Source organism: Garra rufa, chromosome 7 (genome assembly GCF_049309525.1).
Source record: "Garra rufa chromosome 7, GarRuf1.0, whole genome shotgun sequence".
Taxonomy (NCBI): Eukaryota; Metazoa; Chordata; class Actinopteri; order Cypriniformes; family Cyprinidae; genus Garra; species Garra rufa.
In genome coordinates this window covers 36,307,657-36,332,655 of record NC_133367.1, presented here as the reverse complement: position 1 = coordinate 36,332,655, position 24,999 = coordinate 36,307,657, and the positions used below count along the sequence as shown (strand labels likewise).

Here is a 24,999-nt window from a genome sequence, read left to right as displayed (position 1 = left end):
AGAACTTAATTTAGCAACTTTTCAAAGATGATTTTCTCAATGTTTTTTTTTTTTGCACCCTCAGATTCCATATTTTCAAATAATTGTGTCTCGGCCGAATATTGTCTTATTTTAACAAACCATACATCAATGGAAAGCTTATTTATTTAGTCACATATTTCAAATATTGTTTAGTCAATTGCATATTTGCAATGTGGAATACGTATGCAAAATATACCTTTTAGACTTTAAAAGTACATTTCCACTTAATCTCATGTTAAAAAAATGATCAGAGATATTGTTTAAATTGGAAATGAGTTTGAAATTACTATTTTTTTTTTTTTATGCACTTTCAGTTAAAAACAATTCAAACATGACTTTTACAATTTCGTGGCATTGCTTGAAAAATCTCCGCCATGCTTAATTGCTAAGTCTGCTTAATTGTTTAACAGTGCCTTCCAGGTTGGCTCTTGCGTTAAACGCCGCAGTGCATTAAACCCTCAGCTGCCTGAGTGAGGCTTTTCACAGCCAGCGAAAGGTCGTGGGCTCTGACAGTGCGGTGAAAGATGGGGTATTTTTGATGGATTGTTTTTAAATAGCGCAGTGGGCCGTAGCATTAGGACTGGTATTGTCAGGATGTATCGGGACTGTTGTGCTGGCCTTTTTCCTCTTGTCCGCCGCGCAGTATCGCTCCCTCTCTTTTCCCATATATCCCTCCTCAGCTGCTCTCTCTATATCACTCTGCCAGCTAGACCCAAAGGGGGAAGTTGCCTCGTACCCCCGGGAACGTGAGGGCTGATGGGAGTCCCAGACGCCATTCTGGGTTACAGCGCTTTTGAGTTTTACGGATACTGGTGTGAACTGCCGCGAGAATATGCCCCTGGAAAGGTACATTTGTGTTTCTGTTAGATTTTATTGTGACTTTTAATAATTTTTTCAAAGCAGTCTTAGTTGTGTGGTGTTTGGTCTTTAAAAGGTTCGATTTAGATGTTTCAAACACTGTATAAAGTGGTGAAAGGTTTTAAGCTCGTTTCTTAGTCAAGGCCTGAGCGCCGTGTTGACCTTGGCTCTTCATAGCATGCGTGTTTGCTGGTATTACCAGGGATGCTTAAATCACAGCTGGGAAATATTTTGTGAATGCCTTTGTCCCTTCAGCTCTTAAGACTACCGGCTATTCGGTTGCCTTTTGTCATTAGCTTCATATGTATGCGGTCATCAAGCCGTATTGTAACACAATGCTGCATGGAAACACTTGTGTTTTGAGCTGTTTGATGTGTAGATGCGGCAGCAGAGGCCTATGAAGTTCTGAAATGACAGGAAAGAGTTGAACACGTGTGCCGAAGATGGTCAACATGACCTTTTAAAGCAAGAAATGCTCCTTTTGTTGGTCCTGGAACAACAATAAATATGTAAATTTGAAAAGCAGGAAACAAAAATGGTTTGTACAATTGGTGATCACTGAATACAGACCTGTTCTTCAGTCAAAATGGGATGTAGGATCTCCAACTACACTCTTAAAAAAATAAAGGTGCTTCACAATGCCATAGAAGGTCTAAATGGTTCCATAAAGAGCCTTTAACATCTGAAGAACCTTTCTGTTTCACAAAATGTGCTTGGTGTGAAAGAAGGTTCTTCAGATTATAAAAAGGTAAGAAAGAGATGGTTCTTTAAAGAACCTTTGACTGATTTGTTTTTTGTTGAACCAAAAATGGTTCTTCTATGGCATCGCTTGAAGGTGATTAATTTTTAGACATTGGGCAACACTTCATGGACAATGGGAATTACTTCCCATCATAAATTAATTCCCAATGTCCTTGTAGTGTTGTCCAATGTCTGGACGATGGTGTGCTAATCAAAAACTTGCTAAGGTAATTATTGCTTTGCTGTTTTATTTCTTTATACGCCATCTTTTAAACACTGGACAGCCTTTCATGAATGTTAGGAATGACTTCCAGTCCTAAATTAGTTCCTGACATCCACAAAGTGTTGTCCAATGTCTGAACGATGGCGTACCAATCAAAAATGTGTTAAGCGAACTGTAGAGTGTCTTTATATGCCATTTTTTAGACATTGGGCAACACTTTATGGATGTTGGAAATGACTTCCAATCTTAAATTTGTTCCTGACGTCCACAAAGTGTTGTCCAGTGTCTGGAAGATGGTGTACTAATCAAAAACTTGCTAAGGTAATTATTGCTTTGCTGTTTTATTTCTTTATACACCATCTTTTAAACATTGGGCAAGCTTTCATGAATGTTGAGAATGACTTCAGATCATAAATCAGTTCCTGACGTCCACAAAGTGTTGTTTAATGTCTGGACAATGGTGTACTGATCAAAAATGTGCTAAGCTAACTAGCTTTGCTCTTAAGACATGCCCAAGATGCCTGGATGATAGCGTACTAACAAAAAATGTGCTAAGCAAACTTTAATGTTGGTGTTTAATTTCCAAAACACCATCTTTTAGACATTGGGCAATACTTTATGGATGTTGGGAATAACTTCCAATCATAAATTTGTTCCTAACGTCCACAAAGTGTTGTCTGATATCTTGACGATGGTGTACTAATCAAAAACTTGTTAAGCTAACTGTAGCATAGCTGTTTTATTTTGTTTTAGACCATCTTTTAAATATTGGCCAACACTTTATGGATGTTGGGAACGATTTTCAATCATAAATTGGTTCCCAATGTCCACAAAGTGTTGTCCGATATCTAGATGATGGCATACCCATCAAAACCTTGCTGAGCTAACTAGCATTGTTCAATGGTTTTAGACATTAGGCAACCATTCATTATTGTTGGGAATGACTTCCAATCATAAATTCATTCCCAACATCCACAATGTTTTCCGATGTCTGAAAGATGGCGTAATAATCAAAAACTTGCTAAGCTAACTGTAGCATTGCTGTTTTATTTTTTTAAACACCATCTTTTAGACATTGGGCAACACTATATAGGTATTGGCAATGACTTCCAATCATAAATCCGTTCCCAGCATCAACAAAGTGTTGTCCACTCTCTGGACAATGGCGTAGTAATCAAAAACTTGCAAAGCTAACTGTAGCACTGCTGTTTTATTTCTTTATACACCGTCTTTTAGATATTGCACAGAAGTTTATAGATGTTGGGAATGACTTCCGGTCATAAATTCGTTCCCGACCTCCACAAAGTGTTGTTCAATATCTGGGCGACAGTATACTAATCAAAAACTTGCTTCGTTAACTTTAATATTGCCGTTTTATTTCGTTATACACCATTTTCTAAATATTGGGCAACACTTTATGGATGTTGGGAACTTCCAGTCAAGCAATTAAACACTGCAATAGAGCATTTGTTCTGAACACTCTTAAAAATAAAGGGTTCTTTATTGGCATTAATGGTTCTATCAAGAACCTTAAACATCCATGGAACCATTCAAATGCAGAAAAGTTTCTTTAGTTCTTCAAAATGGTTCATTTAGGATCTGTTCATTGAAAGGTTCCTTGAGGACCCAAAAATGGTTCTATGGCATCACTGCAAAAACACCGTTTTGGAACCTTTATTTTTAAGAGTGTAGATGTTGCGATCATCAAAAAAAAATGGTCTGTTTACTATAAAAACTGCAAACAGTTTTACCTTCATGTATTTGTAAATTACTATCTAAATCTACATGTTGACACGTTTGTGACAACCCTGCAAAACATCTTGACGCTTCCATTTATTGCGTCGTCTTCTGATGTCTCCTTGATCTCTCTTTGTAATTGCCAAGCCCAAATGGTTCTGACGCCATTTGGCTAAATCTTGGGGTTCAGACAGTCTGTCTGAATGTGCCTTGTTTCCTCCTGTGGCTTGGATCAAATGACGGTTTATTCAGGAAGGTGTGATCTCTCAAATATCAGCACTCGCCCTTTCAGCAGCCATAAGACGGGTGCTGTCAGCTGCTTTGATCGATGGACGCTGGTAAAAAAAACGACGGCCATTAATTATCAAAACCAGTTTGGTCAGTGAGGTTGGTTAAACAAATTTGGGAAGCGTCAGTGTTTGAAAAGACAGTGGGCACAAGTGCCATTTCCTTCACGTCCGTGGACAAATGCAACAAATACAGTGTGAAAAGATTTGTCGCCAAGGCGCCACGTTAGCTTGGTGAAAAAGTGTTAGGCTTGGCCCTCAGCTGGTGTCAACCGCTATCAGCCTATTTGTGGTGGCACTTATTTGTTTCCATCTTTGCAGAATTGCGAGTTTCCTGCTGTGGCCGTTTGGGGTTCGGGCCTCTGAGCAAGTGTTCATTGCTTTGTTGACACGTAGAAGCAACTGGACTAATCTTTTAAGTTAAATGTATGACAGTTTTATGGCACTAGCAACTTCTATTTCACTGAAAGGGAATTTCTAAACTTTGAAGTGCTTTGGAAGCAAAAGGCACTTTGGTAATTCTGATGTTGAAAGTACATCACATGATATTGCCATAGTCTGAGTCAAAAGAGAGAGAGAAAAAAAAAAGAAGAAAACCTCCACAAGTCAGTATTTGATGTAATTAGAAATGGGAAGCCCTGATCACTGCTTCACACCAATCCCGATGCGGTTTCCCTTTTCGGAAAGTGCTCGATGTGACGTCACTGACAGCTCTATATGTGTTTGATTGAATTATATGTAATGAGCTCTCGCTGTCGGGACCGTCCTGCTGTGTGCCGAACATATCCTGAAAACACGTCGGCCAAGTGTAAAGGTCCCTGGGTAAACATTGTCTAAATTTAAAGAAGGTGTTTATCTGAGTTTAATTGGACGTCTGTCCCTGAGCAGAATCGAGGCATGAGGCAGATCTGCTTATAAACTAGATTTAGCCTTTATTCGATTGTTAAAACACAAGGTCCTCCAAGGCCAGAATTAAAAATCATTGTCATGCCGCTGTAGGTGCGTTCAGTGTTCAATGTCAAATTCCTTTGTGTGACATTGTGTGTCTGTCTGATAACTCCTGACAATACAGTATCACATATCACATTAAAGTCAATACCGTTTCCCTAAATAACTGTATACCAGTTTTGTCCCTCACATCCCAATCAATTAGTGCTCCTTAATTCTGTGTCATAACTTTAGTCCTTTCAACTCAAAAAAGGAGGAATTCTGTCATTATTTATGCTCCTTTAAAAGTGTTTAAAGTCATTAATTACTCTCTCTCATGTCGTTCCAAACCCCCAAGACCTTTGTTTATCCTCAGAACACAATTTAAGATATTTTTGATGAAATCTGAGAGCTTTCTGGCCCTGAGACAGCCACGCAACAGAGACGTTCAAGGCCAAGAAAAGGTACTGTGATAGCAACAACGTTACTATTAACCAGTTAGATTTTAGAGTTATGACCCAGGTTGTACACTAATAAAACGTTACAAAGACAATTGCGGTTTACTAATGAATCATGCGCCAAAAAAGACGGCAAATTGGCATTGAGTGCACTGTTCCCCCATCTTTTCATGTAACTAACATGTCACAGACCTTGACAACACCCCCGTCATGCCTTAATGCCAGGAATGTGTACGGTTTCTCTCTTTAAAGACTTTGAAATCTCTTGTCTAAAGCTCAGGGTTGCACAGATGCTACAGCTCTGTGAACTGTGAGGAGTTTGTAGCATGTGTGCTCACCATAAAGGCATTTTGCTTTCATCTACGGGCATCGCAGTTCAGGAACAACATATATATATATTTTTTTTTTTTTTTTTCTGTGGAATTATAGTAACATGATAATTCTCTGTGTGAGTTTCTGGGATGTCAAGCCAAAATATTGAAATGAGGATAATACTTTAATGTGAAACACAACTAATTCCAATATATGTAGTATGTTAAAACACATACTAGTTTAATGTACAGAGACGGCTTTAAGTAAGCCATTTGTAAGTTGATTTCCCTAAAAACATTGCGTCTCTGTGGTGTTTATAAAACATTGCTTTGTGTTTTTTGGACCAGCTCAGCATAGCAACAGACTCGGCCGATGGCACGAGTTTGGGACGGGGCTATGTGTTTCCCTAACCAATGGCAGGCAGAGTCTCTGGGTGAGGGGAAAAGGGAAAAAACCTGTTTGAAAACAGTTAAGTCTGTTCCCTCTTAGAGACACTGATTACTCTTTGAGATAATATGATTATATTATGTGATTATGTTAAATTATATTACATTTTATAATTAACCTATTAAAACTAATAATATTAAAGCACAAATTCTTGAAGCTTATCTGAGATTCAGGGTGATGTTGTGACTCATCTCCGCTAAATATGATTATGACAATTATTTTAATTACAATTATTAATAGGTTCTCTGGTAAATAAGCTGTTATCATTCTCTCATACTTGACACCATCACACGTCGAGAATAACTGTGAGCCATTTTCATCAAATAATAAGTGTTTCTGCTCAAGGTTGATTGAATTTCTAACACCTCGTGTGTAGGCAGTAGGTAGCAGTATGGGTTTCTCTGTGAAGTCTTTACAGGGTTTAGCATAGGCTTGTAAGTGTTCGGGGTGCTAAGCACCGGGCTAAATATTTCTTTTGTTGTTCACCGGTTTATGGTATTTTCACACATTCTCTCTTCTCAGATCTTTAATGTACCATAAAACGGTACGTCATGTCCATCTAAAACAGATGTGGCCTGTTCAAAGAAAGTCCAGAGGTCACAAAAGTGCTTTTCTTCAGAAATCAGTCAAGTTCTAAAAGAATATATGAAGAAGAATGAAGAAAGATGCACTTTGTCCAAATATCGTTCCATCTACTAGATGGGACTTAGTGATTGACTGACTGAAATGTGTTGGGAATTCCTCTGGACAGCCGTTAAAAACTAGTGAAACCGAAGAGCCCTATGCGGGAAAGCTGTCTCCTGTCAGCAGACAGGTCCGCTTGGCCCTCAGAACCAAAGCACATGATTAACATACAGTGCGAATAAAACTAGACATCTACAAGATGCAGCTCTGACATGGTGACAGAGAACGGTGGGCGCTAATAATAGAATGACGCCACATGGTTTGATTTACGAATTTGACTTGCAAGGCCCAGGTGGAATCTTAAGATGTTTTGAGTTGCGTTTTCAGAGCTGTTTTGTGGATTTAAAAAAAATGAATTCTGTGGAATGGATTGGTCAAGCAGAGCTGAGAGCACTATAATATTAGCCAAAAATAAATACAAAATTGGTATTTAATTTTTTTTTGTCCACCATATTCAAAAGAGAGACCTGTTTCTCGACATCAGTTATATATTGCCTCCACCTGTTTCCCCGTGATCATATATGATGTGCATTGACACTTGGCCCTAAATTCTTGGATTATTAATTATCTATCCTTCAAACCCTGACTAGTCTTGGTTGATTTGTGGTGTATTAAGCTACAGATCAATGTACTACATTGGATGCGTAACCTACTTTTGCCATATTAAGCCAGTATAAGGTTCATCCACATCTGAAACAGAGAAGGGCCTGCTAGCAGGTTGCACTGAGGTCTCATGGTCTGGCCAGGTGTTCGGCGTATAAATTACGAGACAGGGCAGTGCCTAATGCAGTGCCCACATTTGCCAGCAGGTGTGCTGAAGGGAAGAAAACCGCAGGGGTCCATATATTTCACTACTCACCATTTGTAATTTTAGATGCTGACTGCTGCCGATGTTAATGGATAGCAATGCCTGATATTCCTCATGGACTAACAGAGGTGTTCGGCTCTGATCACATGACTGGGGAGCGCCTATAGTGTGTACTGTGTCACCGACGTGTTGTTGACTTGCTGACTTGCTGACAGTTTAAAATAGGTTACCTTTTAATCACTGCCAAGACCGCGGTAGCCGGTAGCCATTGTTCAGCAAGTTAGATAAATGAGGAGGAGCGAAATACATGGAATAATTGCCCTGTAATCCACTGGTGTTGGCACCTGGAAACTTGTTTCTCATTGGTGGTCGCTGTTGGACAGTTTATATGATTTTTAGTGATAGTTATATCACTAAAAATATCTTTGGTGAAACACTTGTACAGTATTTCTTTAAATTAAAAGCTGACGCAAACACAAAGCTATAGAATAGACCACATGCTTGCAATCTCTGAGGGCTTCAAGATTAATTTAGAGGGCACGGTGGCAACAGGCAAGCCATGTTTTACAGCGGCTTTACAGACCCTGTGACAGCTTGTCTTTCTCTGAGACTATATGATCTTCCTCGTAACACAAACCCACGTGGCCATGCCAAAAAAACTCCTCACCATATTAGCAGCAAAATTAATAGATGAAGGGGTGTGGGGATGATCTGAAAAGTAGTGGGCACTACATAAAACTTGTCTGCTTTGCCTATGAATATTAATTAGTAGGTTGCTAATCAATTATCATCACAGAGTGATGTTAACTCATTGCTAAATAGGCACTAGCCATAGTAGCATTAGTATTTAGTTAAGTCCACTGTGGAATTTACTAACAAGGTTCTACTTGAGGACTACAAATACCACAAGGATGCACGTTTGGGCTTTACATCAGGACTACAAAAAATTGTTTATGGAAAAAATGGCAACCTCTTCTAACAAGGTTGTACCACGAATATATTGCAACAATGCAAGTTCATGTTCTTGACATATTAGCTTTAGCATAGTAGCATTAGTGTTTGTGTTTTTGTCAACTGCGCTAGTTAACAAGGTTCTACATGAGGACTACAAATACCATAAAAACACAAGTGCTTGACAAATTATCATTAGCATAGTGGCATTAGAGTTTGTTCACTATGCAATTTAAGGTTGTACATACAGCTACAAGTACCACAAGGATACAAGTTGATGTTCTTGACTTATTAGCATTAGCATAGTAGCAATAATGTTTGTGTTTTAGTCAACTGTGCAAGTTAACAAGGTTTTACATGAGGACTACAAATACCATAACTCAAGTTTATGTGCTTAAAAACATGGCAACCTCTGCTAACAAGGTTATACCACAAATTACGTAAAAATACTAGGTTATTTGCATAACAAATTAGCTTTAGCTTAGTAGCATTAATGTTTATGTTTTAGTCAACTATGTTACTTAACAAGGTTCTACATAAGGACTACAAATACCACAAGGTTGCATGTTTGTGTTTGGCGTAGCATTGGCATAGTACCGTTAGTTTATTTGTTCACTCTGCAATTTAAGGTTCTTCATACACAAAATCCAAAAGAGCGCAAGTTGGTGTTCTTGTAGCATTAGCATAGTAGCATCAGTGTTTGTGTTTTAGTCAACTGTTAAAGTTAAAGTTCTACATGAGGACTTTATAAAGTTCTACATGTTAAAGTTCTACATGAGGACTACAAATACCGTAAAATCGTTTACATGCTTGACAAATTAGCATGGTAGCATCAGTGTTTATTTTTGCTATGCAATTTGTTAATGTTCTACATAAAGACTACAAATACCACAAGGGCGCAAGCTGATGTTTTTGACATTAGCATAGTAGCATTTGTGTTTGTTTTAGTCAACTGTGCAAGTTAACAAGGTACTACATGAGAATTACAAATACCATAAAATGCAAGTTTGTGTGTTTGACACATTAACATTAGCATAGTAGCATTAGTTTGTGTTTTAGTCAACTGTGCTAGTTAACAAGGTTCTACATGAGGACTACAAATACCATAAAAACACAAGTGCTTGACAAATTATCATAGCATAGTAGCATTAGAGTTGGTTCACTATGCAATTTAAGGTTCTACATACAGATACAAGTACCACAAGGATGCAAGTTTACATGCTTGAAAAATTAGCATTAGCATAGCAGCATTAATGTTTATTAATGTTTATTTTAGTTCACCAGAATACTATTTAATTGACTAAACTTAGCTGAGCTGGGTGACAAATAATTTTAAGTTGACTCAACAAATAGTTTTTATCGGTGTGTGTAAGTACAGTTGCAGTTATAGTCATTATTTCTTTATAAGAATTAAAAAGTACAAAAGCAGTCTTGTTTTCTAATATGTGACCTTGGACCACAAAACCAGTCAACGGGTCAATTTAAAAAAAAAATGATATTTATACATCATCTGAAAAACTGAATAAAAAAGGATGGGGACAATATTTGGCTGAGATACAACTATTTAAAAATCTGGACAAAAAAAAGTTCTTAGCAATGAATACTAATAAAAAAATGTGGTTTTATGATAGGAAATTTACAAAATATCTTCATGGAACATGATCTTTACTTAGCATCCTTATGATTTTTGGCATAAAAGAAAAATCAATCATTTTGACCCATACAATGTATTTTGGCTATCGATACAAATAGATCCATGCTACTTAAGACTGGTTTTGTCGTACAGGGTCAAATATCATGATATTTGATTCTTACTTTTTACATTAAGGTATTTTTTTTTTTTGAAAATGATAATTAAGAACATTACTTTTTGTTTTTGTTGGTTACAACACTTTGACTAGAGTCATTCATTGAAAACTTTTGTTTTAAAAAAAACACAACAACTTACAGTAACTTTGTTTGTTGCATCATCACTGTGGTGTTTGAAAGAAACGTCAGGTCTACCTGAGTTCTTGTTGGTGTGTGTGATGTTTTGGGTGTTATGTAAGACGGGCTGTGGGTGGACATGAGTCACCTCGACCCTTAAAATGTCTACATGACTCACTCTTCATACATCTGCCTGATATTTACATTGTGAATGAACACGAATAGCCCGTACCTTCGCACGGCCCACCCCGCAGACAATCAACGCCAACCTGCAGCTGTGTCATCCGCTCAGACTGCCTCCAGAGGGAAACTTTAGCTTTTTTGTCATCTTATCAAGTTGAGCTAATGACACCAGAAGCACAGGGTTGGCTGGCCCACCACGCTAAACGAAACAAACAATGTTTGGCAGGAGCCCACTGAGTTTGAGTCAGAAGAGATGTGGCGTAGAAAGAAGCTGTTGGAAAACACTGCAGTAGAACCCTGTAGGAAACAGTTTGGGAATGTAAATTTGGGCTTTCATTGTTCAAACATGAATGAGTCTCCTCCCAAAAAAAAAAAACAATCCAAAAAAAAAAGCCGTTTCATCACGATGTCAATTTGGAAAGCTAATGGAAATCTGTAAAGTTAATTCTCCATGTGTTCCCTAGAGAATTTCCAACAGGTTTTTAGAATAGTTGCTTGTTAGCAACTACAGTTTTCTGATATATCAAGCACATGAAGTTACATCTTTGTGGTATTTGTAGTCCTTATCTACAACCGTGTTAGCTTGCATGGTTGACCAAAACACGAAAACACTATTGCTACTATATATGTTAATACTAGATGACAAGCCCATAAACTTACGTTCTTATGTTATTTGTAGTCCTCACATAGAATTTTAACTTTTACAGTGATTTCAAACACACAAAAACTGATGCTACTATGCTAATACTTCATTGTGTCCTTGTGGTATTTGTAGTCTGTTTGTAAAACCTTGTTAAAAAGTGTTAGTTTGGACAAACACTAATGCCACTATGCCAATGCTAATTGTCAATTTTTTGTTTTTATGGTGTTTGTAGTCCACATGTAGAACCTTGTTAACTTGACTAGTGGACAAACATAAACACTAATGCTACTATGCCAATGCTAATTTGTCACACAACCTTGCATTTTTATGGTATTTGTCCTATTTGTTAAATAGCTAAGTTGACTTAACCACAAACATTAATGCTACTATGCTAATATGTCAAGAACATAAACTTGCATTTCTGCGGTAGAACCTTGTTAGCAGAAATTGCTATTTTGTCAAGCACATAAACTTTCGTATTTGTAGTCCTCATGTGGAACTTTGTTAACTTGCACAGTTGACTAAAACACAAACCCAAATGCTACTATGCTAATGCTACTTTATCAAACATATATCAACTTGTGTCTTGGTGGTATTTGTTGTCTGCATATAGAACCTTAAAAAAAAGTTTAGTCAACTTGAAATTTTAGGTTGTACTAAGTGACAACAAACCACATTTTTAGTTTAGTCAACTCAAATATCTATAAGTTCCTCAGTACAACGTAACATTTCAAGTTGACTAAACTTATTTGAGTTGACTAAACTCAGGGTAACAAATAATTTTAAGTTTTCTCAACAAATTTTGTTTTTTACAGTGCGCATGTATGATTATGTATATCTGCTATAGCCGTGGCCTAATGGTTAGAGAGTCGGACCCAAAGGTTGCAGGTTCGAGTCTCAGGTCCGGCAGGGATTGTTGGTGGGGGGAGTGAACAACCAGCAATACCACGACTGAGGTGAGTCCCTTGAGCAAGGCACCCCACTGCTGTGTGTGTGTGTGTGTGTGTGTGTGTGTGTGTGTGTGTGTGTTCACTACTGTGTGTGTGTGTGTGTGTGTGTGTGTGTGTGTGTGTGTGTGTGTGTGTGTTCACTACTGTGTGTGTGCACTTGGATGGGTTAAATTCAGAGAACAAATTCTGAGTATGGGTCACCATACTTGGCCTCACTTCACCTCCTTTCCTTTCCTTATAGATTTTAACACAATACAACAAGACAAATGTGTTAGCTAACATGACAAAAATTACCATAGTTTAAAAACCTGTAATATTAAGTTATAACATATAAAACATATAACAACACAGACCAACACATTCTCACCTGTGAACCCATTTCTTACCTATCCCATTTTTTTGCGCTTTTTTTTTTTTTTTTTTTTTTTTTGGACAACCTGTGACTGCGCAATGTTGTGGCATCTTGGAAAACTGATAGATTTTTACAGTAGCTATGTTTCCATAACCCTGTTTTATGCGCATTTTGAAGCATCATATCAGAAATCAGTAATGGAAATGCTACATTTCAACAAGCAAAATTTCTTAATTCGTAAAAAAGTTTTTACATTCGCTAGAGGTGTTTTTGGACCCATGCATAAAAAAAAGATAATGCGTATAATGAGAGATGGAAATGCATTTGCAGAATAAATTCCTCCATGTGCATTAAAAAAGTCATGTGATTTTATGCTATGAGATGGCATAACGCAAGTAATTTTCCTATAATTTTATAGGAAAATTCATATATTCAATGACCTCTCCTACTTTTCTTTGTGATATTTAGTGCCAGTTTTTCAGGAAGTCACAATTTTGCTCTCTTTGACTCATTGGATGGAAACAGTGCTTTTCATTATTTCGATGACATCAAATGGTTGCACTCAGCGGTCTACTGGTGCTACCTGTTGCTATTTTTACTGCAGCACAACTCAGAAAATAAAATACTGATACAATGACCGCAGCTACTGAAAGAGGTTAGAAATGGCGATGGATATAAACGTAGACTTAAGCCATCAATTTTCTGCACAAGGAGTCTAAACGCCAATAAATGGATATCGAGTGAAATCCACGCTGAGAAACTCCTTCAGTGTTCGTGGTGTCATGACAAGCATCGACATGTTTACATCCTGCCAGGATGGCATCTAGCGTTTCTCGTCTCTGCCATTTGTAAGCTCTTTCAGTAGCTGTGGTCTGCTAAAAGCCTCAAAGGCTTCAAGGTTAAAGTGGAGAGAACAAAGACGCTGGTCTTTAGGGAGGTTTATTCGTCCACAGGCATCTTCCCATTCTTTTTTCCTCTTCTTATCGCTAGAAAAAGCAGTGAAGACTTATCGCTTCTCTTGTTGTCCTTCGACTGAAAGTTACAAGCAAAAGCTGCACAATGTGGCATCATATCTATTTTATTTATAAGTTGTGTTGTAATAAAAATAGCAACAGGTAGTGGCAGTAGCTCACTGAGTGCAACCATTTGACGTCATCGAAATAATGGCACCCCATAGTCCAAAATATGTATAGAAAAATGTCAATTAATTTTGCACATCATCAATTAGGTTATATTAAGCCATACAAGTCTTAATACCCGGGTTTGCCTTTAAATCACTGGCCCGATGTGGTCTATGGAAACAAACAGACCGTCACTGCTCTATTCTCAGCTGCTGCTATCAGTACAGCTCATGCTTATCTCGTAAGAGCTTTGACAGAGACAGTCTAATGGAGGACGTGTGTCTAAGAGAGGGTGTCCAGTTTCATTAGACTTTTGTTGCCTGCCTTTGTCCGTCACTGATAAATGGAAGAATCTGTATCTTCTCAGTTTTGTGGATGACGGCAGTGATGTCTGTGAATGAGACAGAATGTGCTTGTGTGATCTCCAAAAGCGTATTAATATCATCTTATAACCCCAGGTGGCCAGAGTGAGGTCTGGAAAGTGTACAGCTGTCACCAGCTGTAACCTCTCATCAGATGATCTTTTCTAATCAATGGGCCCAGTGGGGAGGAAGTGATGTCAGGGGCCTCTCGTAATGGCCGGTAGTAATTAAATGGCTGCAAATGGGCCCCAGATGCAAAGTTAGTGTCACCCCCCCCCCCCCCCCCACCCCGATTGTGATGCTAAATTCAATTTATCAGTTGCGGTTTGATTGATTAGCATGGCCCACTTAGGCTGGTAGATATGGTAACATCATACGCCTGCAAAAAGCATCTTTCAACACTGATGACCATTTGAAAGAAGCTACTTGCCAGCCAAATGTAGCTGTGTGTGTGATGCATTGAGCTACACTGTAGCTCAATGCATTAGTGTGTGTGACTGTCAGATATGGCTGTTACTGGACGGAAGCAGGCAGGCTGCCAGACAGTGATATTTTCAGGCTTTACTGCAGAGCTAACTTTATTTTAATAGGGCTTATTTAGGGAAGTGCAAAGTGCAAGCTCATTGTGCGTGTATGTGTGAACTTCATCCGCAATATGCTTTAAGACATGATAAAGGCATTTCATGAGCTACAACTTTATAAACTCTTTTAATGTCATTTATTTGCATGTGCAATTGCTTCAAAAGTTTGGATGACTGACACACTTATAAAGGGATAGTTCACCCAAAAATGACAATTACCCCATGATTTACTCACCCCCGAGCCATCCTAGGTTTCTATGGCTTTCTTCTTTCAGACGAATACAATCAGAGTTATATTTAAAAAATGTCCTGGCTCTTCCAAGCTTTGTAATGGCAGTGAATTACTGTAGATTTTTTTTTTCCAAAGCCAAAAAAAGTGCATGCATCCATCATAAGAAGTGCTCCACATGGCTCTCAGGGGGTTAAAGGAAAAGTTCATTTTCAGAACAAAAATTTACAGATAATGTACTCACCCCCTTGACATCCGAGATGTTGATGTCTTTCTTTCTTTAGTTGTAAAGAAATTGTTTATTGAGGAACACATTTCAGGACTTCTGTGGTGCCCCAAGTTTGAACTTCTAAAAAGCAGTTTAAATGTGGCTTCAAACAATCCCAAATGCGGTTGTAAACGATCCCAGCTGAGGAAGAAGGGTCTTATCTAGCAATAAATAAATAAATAAATAAATAATTACAATTTATATACTTAACCTCAAACGTCTTGTCTTGCTCTACCTGAATTATTTTTTTTTTCCCGGTTTAAGACCATTCAAATCTTATTGTCTTCCCTTAACTTCAAAAATCATTCCAAAATCATCCTACACTGCAGAAGTACCGACCCAGTGTTTGCAAAGTGAACATGCAAAAAAGTTCAGACACCCTTAAGAAAAAAGGTAAAACAGTGATGTAGGGTGATTTTGAATTTGAGGGAGAAAACGAGACGGGAGTTTTTCAACGTATCCTAACTGCCCTGAACCGGAAAAAACAGAGTTCAGGCAGAGCAAGACAAGGTTAAGAAGTATATAAGTTGTCTGGGATTGTTTACAACCGCATTTAGGATCGTTTGAAGCCGCATTTAAACTGTATTTTGGAAGTTTCAAACTCGGGGCACCATAGAAGTCCACTATATGGAAAAAAAAACCCTGAAATGTTTTCCTCAAAAACATAATTTCTTTACGACTGAAGAAAGAAAGACATGAGAATCTTAGATGAAAGTGAGTACATTATCTGTAGATTTTTGGTCTTGAAGTGAACTTCTCCTTTAATAAAGGCGTTCTGAAGTGAACTGATGTGCTTGTATAAGAAAAATATCCATATTTAAAACTTTAGAAAATTTAGAACCAAGTCTCCAAACCAGTCTTCTCTTGGCTTATATACATCGAAATTCTCAATTTTTCTTTAAAAATCTGGGTAAAATGTTAGTTCTGTATGCATTTTGTCCATATAATAATAGCCAATGGGGCCCAAACCCAACACATTTTTTTTTTAATATTATGTTCTCTGTAAGAAATGATCTCTTCGAGTATATCCTTGATAATAAGAAGTCTTTCTACGCTGGCATAAACTCTCTCCAGCTGCTTACAGCTCTGGTGTCTGTCTTTTTGCCAGCGCTGCATTTGTGTAACGGCACAACAGTGGAAAAGTAACAGTAGAGTTTCATCCTCCACTTCCTCATTTGTCTTCTCTGACAGTCTGCGTGTCTTTATTAAATCCAGTAGGGAAATGACACCAGTGCGGCCCTTTTTATATCCAACTTCCTTGAGTATGTGGCAGCTGTTCACAGGTTTTCTGTAATCTTCTGTATTTACATTTAATGGCTATTTGACAAAGTATGGTTCCGCTCATGTGGCCTTATAGGTTTTTCATAATTGCATCTTGCTGAGAGATATCATGGAATAGATGTTCTGTAATATGGGTTTTGGCTGTGACTGTAATGCATCCAGATTTATCGTTGACTCTTAGGGTTTGAAATAAAGCCAGAGTGTATCAATTTGTCTTCAGTGATGTGTTAACAATGTAAAGCTACATTCCACAATCCTAGTAGTAAGCAAACTGCTACTGTTAGAGATTAATACTTGTATTTAGCGATGACAAATATTATCATACTAATAGTTGTCTGAATTTGTGGTTGATTGTAAACTCAATACATACCTTCTTTATCAAAGTTATTTGACATTATCAAGTTGATGTTCTTATATTTTATGACCATCTTAACTCTAGCAAACAAACTGATAATGTGTGAGATGTTGAAGGTGTCTGAATAAATTTAGGTTTGACTGTATACCAGGCTCTCGAACTCAGCTTCTGGAAGGCCACAGCGCAAAAGAGTTTAGTTCCAACCCTAAAACAACACACATACCTGTAGTTTTCAAATAACCTTGAAGAACTTGGCTAGCTGGATCAAGTGTGTAAAAGGTTGAAGCTAAATTTGCAGGGCTGTTCCCTCCAGGAACTGAGTTTGACACCCTTGATATAGACAAATATTTTGATGTCACAACTTAAGCTTGAGGCTGTATTTGTTCAGTTGGATCTGGTGTGCTAATGGATTGGGAGTAGCTTGAGAATGGAAAGTTAATGGACACTGTCTTTCTCCAAGCATTTTAGACTGCCTTGATGGTGCATTCAAGTCCTCCTGGGATGGTCCTGTTTATGAGGTCTTGTCCACACTAATATGTATCTTTTTCTCTTCGTTTTGGCCTTCTGTCCACACTGAAACAATGCTTTTGTCAAGAACAACAGAGTTTTTTGAAAACGTTCTCTTTGTAGTGTGGACTCTGAAAACGGAGGGTTTTAAAAACGATGACACATGTTTGTATGAGCTTTAGTAATTCGCAGTAAGGCGTTTTTTTTTTTTTAAGATTTATTTATGGGATTTTTAAGTCTTTATTTGGACAGTACAGTACAGAGTAGACAGGAAAGCATTGGATGGACAGAGAGGGACTCGAACTCGGGTCGCCGCAAGTGCAGTTTCGCTGTATGTTGGCGCACTAACCAAGAGGCCATTGGCGAATTTAACGTTTTCCGTCATGTATTTGGAAAGTGCATGAAAACGCTAATGTGGAAAGAAAGTGTTTTAAAACAAAAATGCAGTTTTCGCCTGTATCTGTATTAATAGATGTAGCCTGAGTTGGGTCATAATTACAATATGAAGTCCATTCAAATTGCTCCGGTTGAAGCAAGATGGCAGATTTTTTAACTCTACATCTACAAAAACATCAATTAATGAAGGTGCTTTTCATAATTGTACAATACTATGGTATTTTGCGCATGCAAAAAACTGGCATGCCCCCAACCAGGAAACTTGGGGCTCAAAGAAAATCCCAAGTTTCCCACTTATAATTACAATGTTGTGGTGCCGTTCATGTGCGTTCAACTCATAAATAAGTTTTCTGACATGACTTGAACATGCCATTTGATTAGAGTTGGTACTTAACGTCCAGAAATGGAGAAATCCACATTTATTGCACACTGTCAATCTTGTGCATTCGAGTCCTCCTGGGAAAATCCTATTTTTAATTTCTCTCAGTTTTGGTCTTCCGTCCACACTGAGACAGCGCAAAGATATGTTACTTTGTAGACTCTTTATATCACAGTCCTGCAAAGATGACAGAAAATGTACTCACAATTGCTGTGCTGTGTCAAAACTTGAGGGCAGTTGCATTTTAGATCAAACAAAAAGTTTGAGTGAGTGCAACCTGGACGCATTAGTGAAATTGATGCGATTTTTACATAAATAAAACAATCCTGTCTGAAGAATTGCATTAAAACTTAAATGGTCTGTTCTGTCTGTTTGAGCTTTTAAGTACACTACCAGTCACACTATCAGGACACACTTCCCCATCAAAGAAAATAGGGAAGTGTGTCCAAACCTTTGACTGGTAGTGTAGTTTTCGCAGTATGGCAAATTTAACGTTTTCCGACGTTTCAGTGTGGATGAGAAATTTTTGGAAAACACGAATGTGGAGAGCATTTTAAAACAAAAACGCCGTTCTCAAATGTATCCGGATTAATGTAGATGTAGCCAGAGTTGGGAAGTCATAATTACGGTATGAGTAGAGGTGTCCGGATAGATCGATTAGAGGTTAGATTCTGGTACTTTCCCAATGCATTGCGATTCTCTCTGGAATCAATTCTGAGCTTAACGTTTTAAAACAAATGTAGATGTAGCCAGAGTTGGGAAGTCATAATTACGGTATGAGTAGGGGTTTCGCGATAAATCGATTAGAGGACGGATTCTTTGATTTTCCGAATGCATCGCGATTCTCTCTGGAATCGATTGAGCTTAGTTTTTAATGACAGATGGCGCTCTAGGCTAGTTTTTAACTGCAGTATTTTAAGTGTTTAAATGTACTCGCACCTCAGCTTTTATGACACGAGATAAATGGCAAAATAGCCTACTGTGAACACTCTTGTAATCCGGTGTGGATGAGAAATGCTAATGTGGACGGAAAACGTTTTAAAACAAAAACGCCATTCTCAAATGTATCCGGAATAATGTAGACATAGCCTGAGTTGGGAAGTCATAATTACGGTATGAGTAGGGGTGTCATGATAAATCGATTCGAGGAACGATTCTGCCATTTTCCGAATGGATTGCGATTCACTCTGGAATTGATTCTGAGCTTAGTTTTTAACAGCAGATGGCGCTCTAGGCTAGACCACACACTCAAATGCTCACAAAGAAGAGATTAATGTAAACACTCTTGTAATTCGCTTCAAACTTTTCGAACTTTATGAATGATTATTTTAAGTTCAAGTGGTGTGCGAAAGGAACTGGAAGCAAGTAGAGTACAGCTTTTCTAAAGCACACAGTGCCATCTGTTGTAAAAACAACAATAACACTTAACAAAATCAATTAAAGAGATAATTGCGATGCATGATTTGGAAAATCGCTGAATCCATCTACAAATCAATTTATTATGACACCCCTAGTATGAGGCTGCTTTGGATGGAACAATGTACCCTTTCTACATAAAATTCAATGTTTCTTAACTCTACATCTACAAAATGATAAATAAAGAATCTTATGTTTTTATTCAAATTATAAAGGTGCTGTAAGTTTAATTCGGAATTGTACAATACTAGGGAATATTGTGTATGAAAAAAAACTGACATTCCCTCAACCAGGAAATCTGGGGATTTACGAAAATCCCAAGTTTCAGTGTGCCATTTGATTAGAGTTGGAGAAAGTTCCAGAAAGTTAGATCTCCAGGAGCAGAAGTCCCCATTTTTTGCACACACTGGGAATCTTGTGCATTCAAGCTCAAAAGAAATGCGAAAAGGAACTTTGGCTGTCTTTCTGAGAGCAAGTGTGCGTGTATGTGTAAGTGTGGATGGACAGGCATAGATTTCCATGTGAGGACAGAGACAGGTGGATGAGGCACTGGATCCTGATTGGCAGGGGGGGACATGTTTCTAGGTAGTTCTTCGCGGCGATTGGCTGAGGGAGGCGGTATCGCTGGGGAGTGACAGGGCGTGATTGGCATCCACAGGCTGATGGTGCTGACAGATGGTAAAATGCTATGCAAGCTCTGGACAGATCTTACTCACAGGGTGGTGGTGTTAGTTGGGGCAGTCAGGGGGCATAGTGTGGGGTGGCGGGGGCAAAGAATGCAGGAATGGATGCCTCCAGAATGTTGCCCTGAACTTGGATAAAATCCGCTTACGTTTGGAAACGTCGCCTCTTTATAAATACAGAGATGAAACTGTTCACTTGTCAACTTGATTCACTGTGACATTGCAATGAGCTGCATTTCAAAACCGGTTAGCCTGCAAATCGGCCAATTAATCTATTTTGGTTCTGCCTCGTCAACACGAAAATTTACACCATGCCTTAGGGGACCTCCTTTAAAGGAATAGTTCAACCAACAATTGAGATTATTTATTAATATTAGAAAAAGTCATGTGGTGCAGCTAAGATTTTTAGTGCCTTGACTGTGTCAAGGTCAGTAAATCTCTTGGAATATTAGATAGTTTGACCTTTTTATGTCGAGGCAAAGCTGGTCCAGTTTGTAAAATGTGTTGCGGTGCAACTTCCCTAAAAAACGTAATGCTATTTTGGAAGTAATTATTTATGATACTTTTAAAAAATATATGTTCAGCTGTGTTGAAAGTGTGTAGGAAATTATTTAATTATTTCATCATTCATTGAATTTTTAATCCACATTAAAGCGACAAATAATAATATAAGAATATTAAAAGACACGAGTCCCAACCTGAAGGTGGACCTTTTTTTATATTTACAGTACACTAAAAGGTATTTTTTATTTTTTATTTTTTTTGCTAAAAATGATCAGTCAGACAACAGGTTTTACGTTTCCATTATATTGATAATTTAAAAGTCTGTTCCAGTTGTGGTGGTCATATTGCTTTTGCTCTTTCAAATGTTTTTTAGGAGATGGTGGAAGTGCACATCACCGAAGTCCATCCTCAGTTTGAAGGTTTTTTTTGTCTTGTGCACGCTGGACTTGAGACGGCGTTGAACAGACTGAAGGCCGTCTGTGTTGGCCTGAGTGTGTGAATGTTGACTGTAGTCCACATTATGATGTGCTGAGCTGGCTGGACTTAGAATATTCATAGGCTGGTGGTCCCAGAGCCAACCGCTCTGCAATCATCTGGCCTTTGCCCTCAACACGTGCTGTGACATGTACTGTCAGCAACCTGCAGGTAGGTGGGCGTCTTTTTCCTGTGGCTGTCAGCGCAGGGGTTGGAGCCAGATCTCCACTGCCCAAACCGACCAATCATACCAGTGTAGTGTGTCCAAGAACACTCAGACAGAAGGAACATTGGACCTGCTGTTAGAAGCTCCGTTCCAAAACCTAGCAAGCGGCCCCGCCGCCTATATAGGCAGCATCCTGAAATGGAACCTTGCGAGTGACCGATTTGGAACGCTCTATATATGCAGCAGCTCTGCACGCCTCACGCCTTCTCGCAGATTTCAGTGGATGTTATGTGATATTCTAATTATGGAAAATAAGAACACAATTACAAAATCCAGTCATAAAAAGGAATTGACTGTATAATGTGGAAAAATTTGGATGAATAAATCAAAAGTAGAGTTGTACACCTAGACCACATTTATATTACATGGTTCAAGTGACCCAATTCTGATTTTATCCCATGTGGCACAGATCGGATATGTATGGAAGCCCCTTTCCACCACTAAATAAAAAAACAAAAATGGGTAATTTCAACTTTATCTCACAATTCTGACTTTTTTCTCGCAATTGCAAGTTTATATCTTGCTATTCTGACTTTTTTCTTAGAATTGCAAGTTTACATTTCGCAATTCTGACTTTTTTGAGTTTATAATTGAGTTATAAAGTCAGAATTGCAAGTTTGTCATATTTCTGACTTTTTTTTTAGTTTTCAATTGCAAGTTAAGTCAGAAAGATATAAACTTGTGTGATACAAACTTGCAATTGTGAATTATAAAGTCACAATTACAAGATATAAACTTTTTCTCAGAATTGCAAGCTTATATCTCAAAATTCTGACTTTTTTCTCAGAATTGTGATGTAAACTTGCAATTCTGACTTCTCAGCATTGCAATTTTAACATTTTTTTCTCAGAATTGCAAGTTTAGTTTTTTCCAGTTTTCAATTGCGAGTTGCAATGAAGTCAGAGTTGCAAGATGTAAACTCGCACTTCTGACTTTTTTCTCAGAAATGCAAGATATAAACTTGCAATTCTGACTTTTTTTTCAGAATTGCGAACTTATATCTCAATTTTTAATTATTATTATTTTATTTTTGTTTGAGTTTTCATTTGCGAGTTATAAAGTCAGAGTTGCAAGATATAAACTCACAATTTTAACTTTTTTCTCAGAATTGCAAATTGCTTATTTCAAGTTTTCAATTACGAGGTAAGTCAGAATTGTGAGATATAAACTTGGAATTCTGACAAAATGTAAGTCTTTTTCCCCCTCAAATTAGGACTTCATAACTCACAATTGCAAGTTTATATCTCACAATTCTGAGAAAAAAATGTAGATATAAACTCACATTTGCAAGAAAAAAGTCAGGCAGTTCTGAGTTTATTACTCACAATTGTGAGTTTATATCAGCATTTTATTTCTCACATTTTTTACTTTTTTTCTCAGAATTGCGAGTTTATATCTCGCAATTTTGACTTTTTTCTCCGAATTGCAATAAAAACTTGCAATACTGACTTCTCAGAATTTTTTACTTTTTTCTCAGAATTGCAAGTTTATTTCTCAAAATTCTGACTTTTTTCTCAGAATTGTGATGTAAACTTGCAATTCTGACTTCTCAGCATTGCAATTTTATATCTTGCGGTTTTAACGTTTTTTTTCTCAGAATTGCAAGTTTAGAGTTTTTTTTCCAGTTTTCAATTGCGAGTTGCAATAAAGTCAGAGTTGCAAGATGTAAACTCGCACTTCTGACTTTTTTCTCAGAAATGCAAGATATAAACTTGCAATTCTGACTTTTTTTTTTCAGAATTGCGAACTTATATCTCAATTTTTTTTTTTTTGAGTTTTCATTTGCGAGTTATAAAGTCAGAGTTGCAAGATATAAACTCACAATTTTTAACTTTTTTCTCAGAATTGCAAATTGCTTATTTCAAGTTTTCAATTACGAGGTAAGTCAGAATTGTGAGATATAAACTTGGAATTCTGACAACTTTTTTCCCCTCAAATTAGGACTTCATAACTCACAATTGCAAGTTTATATCTCACAATTCTGAGAAAAAGATGTAGATATAAACTCACATTTGCAAGAAAAAAGTCAGGCAGTTCTGACTTTATGACTCACAATTGTGAGTTTATATCAGCATTTTATTTCTCACATTTTTTACTTTTTTTCTCAGAATTGCAAGTTTATTTCTCACTTTTTTTTCCTTTTTTTTCTCAGAATTGCAAGTTTATATCTCGCAATTCTGGGAACAAACTGAATCTGAACAGAATTTATTAAATAAAATATTTTAAAGTTCACACTTTTCCCTCAACTCCTTCACCATCTAGGATTTTTACATTTTATAGAGCTTGTCAAAGTGCATTCTGGGTTTGCTTTCTCTGTGAAAACATCTTAAATGATGCCTCAAAATGCTCCCTTCAATAAGCAGCTCACTAGATTTTAACCAAAAGAATCTCATGTCAATTCATAACTTTTTTTTACATTGTGCCTTATGGTGGCAGAATACAGATCACATTGTACAAATTCATATGAAATCACCATCTTGAAAAAATACATATTTCCTCATGAGATCAGGCTGGTTTTGGATCACAACCAGAGTTTCTTATTCTAAGGTCGAAAGCAAGTAACTCTGAGTATTTAGTAGGCACTAATTCAGTCTTAAAGTTTTATTCCTATGCAGAGGCGGTGACAATTTTTAGGCTGCTTGCTTTGTGCGAACAGCAGTCATCACCTTTGACGCACAATTATATCACAGCTACATTAGTAGTTTACATTTATAGCTCGGTATCATTACACAATCAGGAGTCGTATGTAGGAATTAGGTAACACAATGTGTGACACAATGGCCTATTTGTTCACGCATGTTTAGAAGTGCTTGTAAAAGTCACCATATGGCATGACTAAATGTGGAGCTCGGTGATATGATGGTTGTGACGTTGCTACAACACATGAATCACATTCCTGCGAAGGTACGCTGTTGCCTCTTGGACTAGACTGTGGTTTGGGTCACACCAGAATATCGTAAATCACTCTCTCCTCAACGGTTTGGCTCAGACACTCCCCACAACCCGACTAGCCAATCCGCACCGGCTCTAATGACTTGGCCAAGTGGCATAGGCTGCGTTTGCTGAAAGGTTGTTAATGTCGGAGTGACTTATTAAAAGCTGGTTCAAAATTATTCACATGCTTCGGTTTTTGCTTTCTAAATTTTGATTTTGTGCTATAGTTGTATGTGCTTTTATAGTGTAACCACAATGTTTATGAAACGGACAGTTGCGACATTAAAATCTGATTGGTTGAGCCATGCATCAATTGAATTTTAGTAGACTTGGACTTTAAAGGAGAACCATTTTTGGTTCCACAAAGAACCATTCAGTCAAAGGTTCTTTAAAGAACCATCTCTTTCTTACCTTCTAAGCCACAAAGAACCTTTTGTGAAACTGAGAGGTTCTTCAGATGTTAAAGGTTCTTTATGGAACCGTTTAGACAAAAAAGATTTTTCCATGACATCGTGAAGCACCTTTATTTTTAAGAGTGTACACAAAAGGTTGAGAAGGCTCAAAAAATGTCTTTTTTTTTTTTTTAAAGAGTATGGACTCTAAAAGTTGTTAATAAAGTAGTAAAGAATATAGAAGTACAGCAAATAAGATGTAACAATTATTGAAGTATGTCAGATTTAATTCAATATGTAACCCTGGAATACAAAACCAGTCTTAAGTAGGAATAGCCAAAAATAAGCTGTATTAGTCAAAATGATCATTAATCGTTAGGATA

General features: G+C 37.5%; 1 protein-coding gene across 1 annotated transcript in view; it reads left to right on the top strand.

Moving 5' to 3' along the window:
* The first annotated feature begins 777 nt into the window (after positions 1-777).
* rbm20 (RNA binding motif protein 20) overlaps positions 778-24,999 on the top strand; it is an 86,141-nt gene continuing 61,919 nt past the window's right edge. Inside the window, exon 1 of the mRNA XM_073843703.1 lies at positions 778-867. Within this exon, the coding sequence (XP_073699804.1) occupies positions 778-867 (90 nt within the window). The remainder of the gene's footprint in view (positions 868-24,999) is intronic.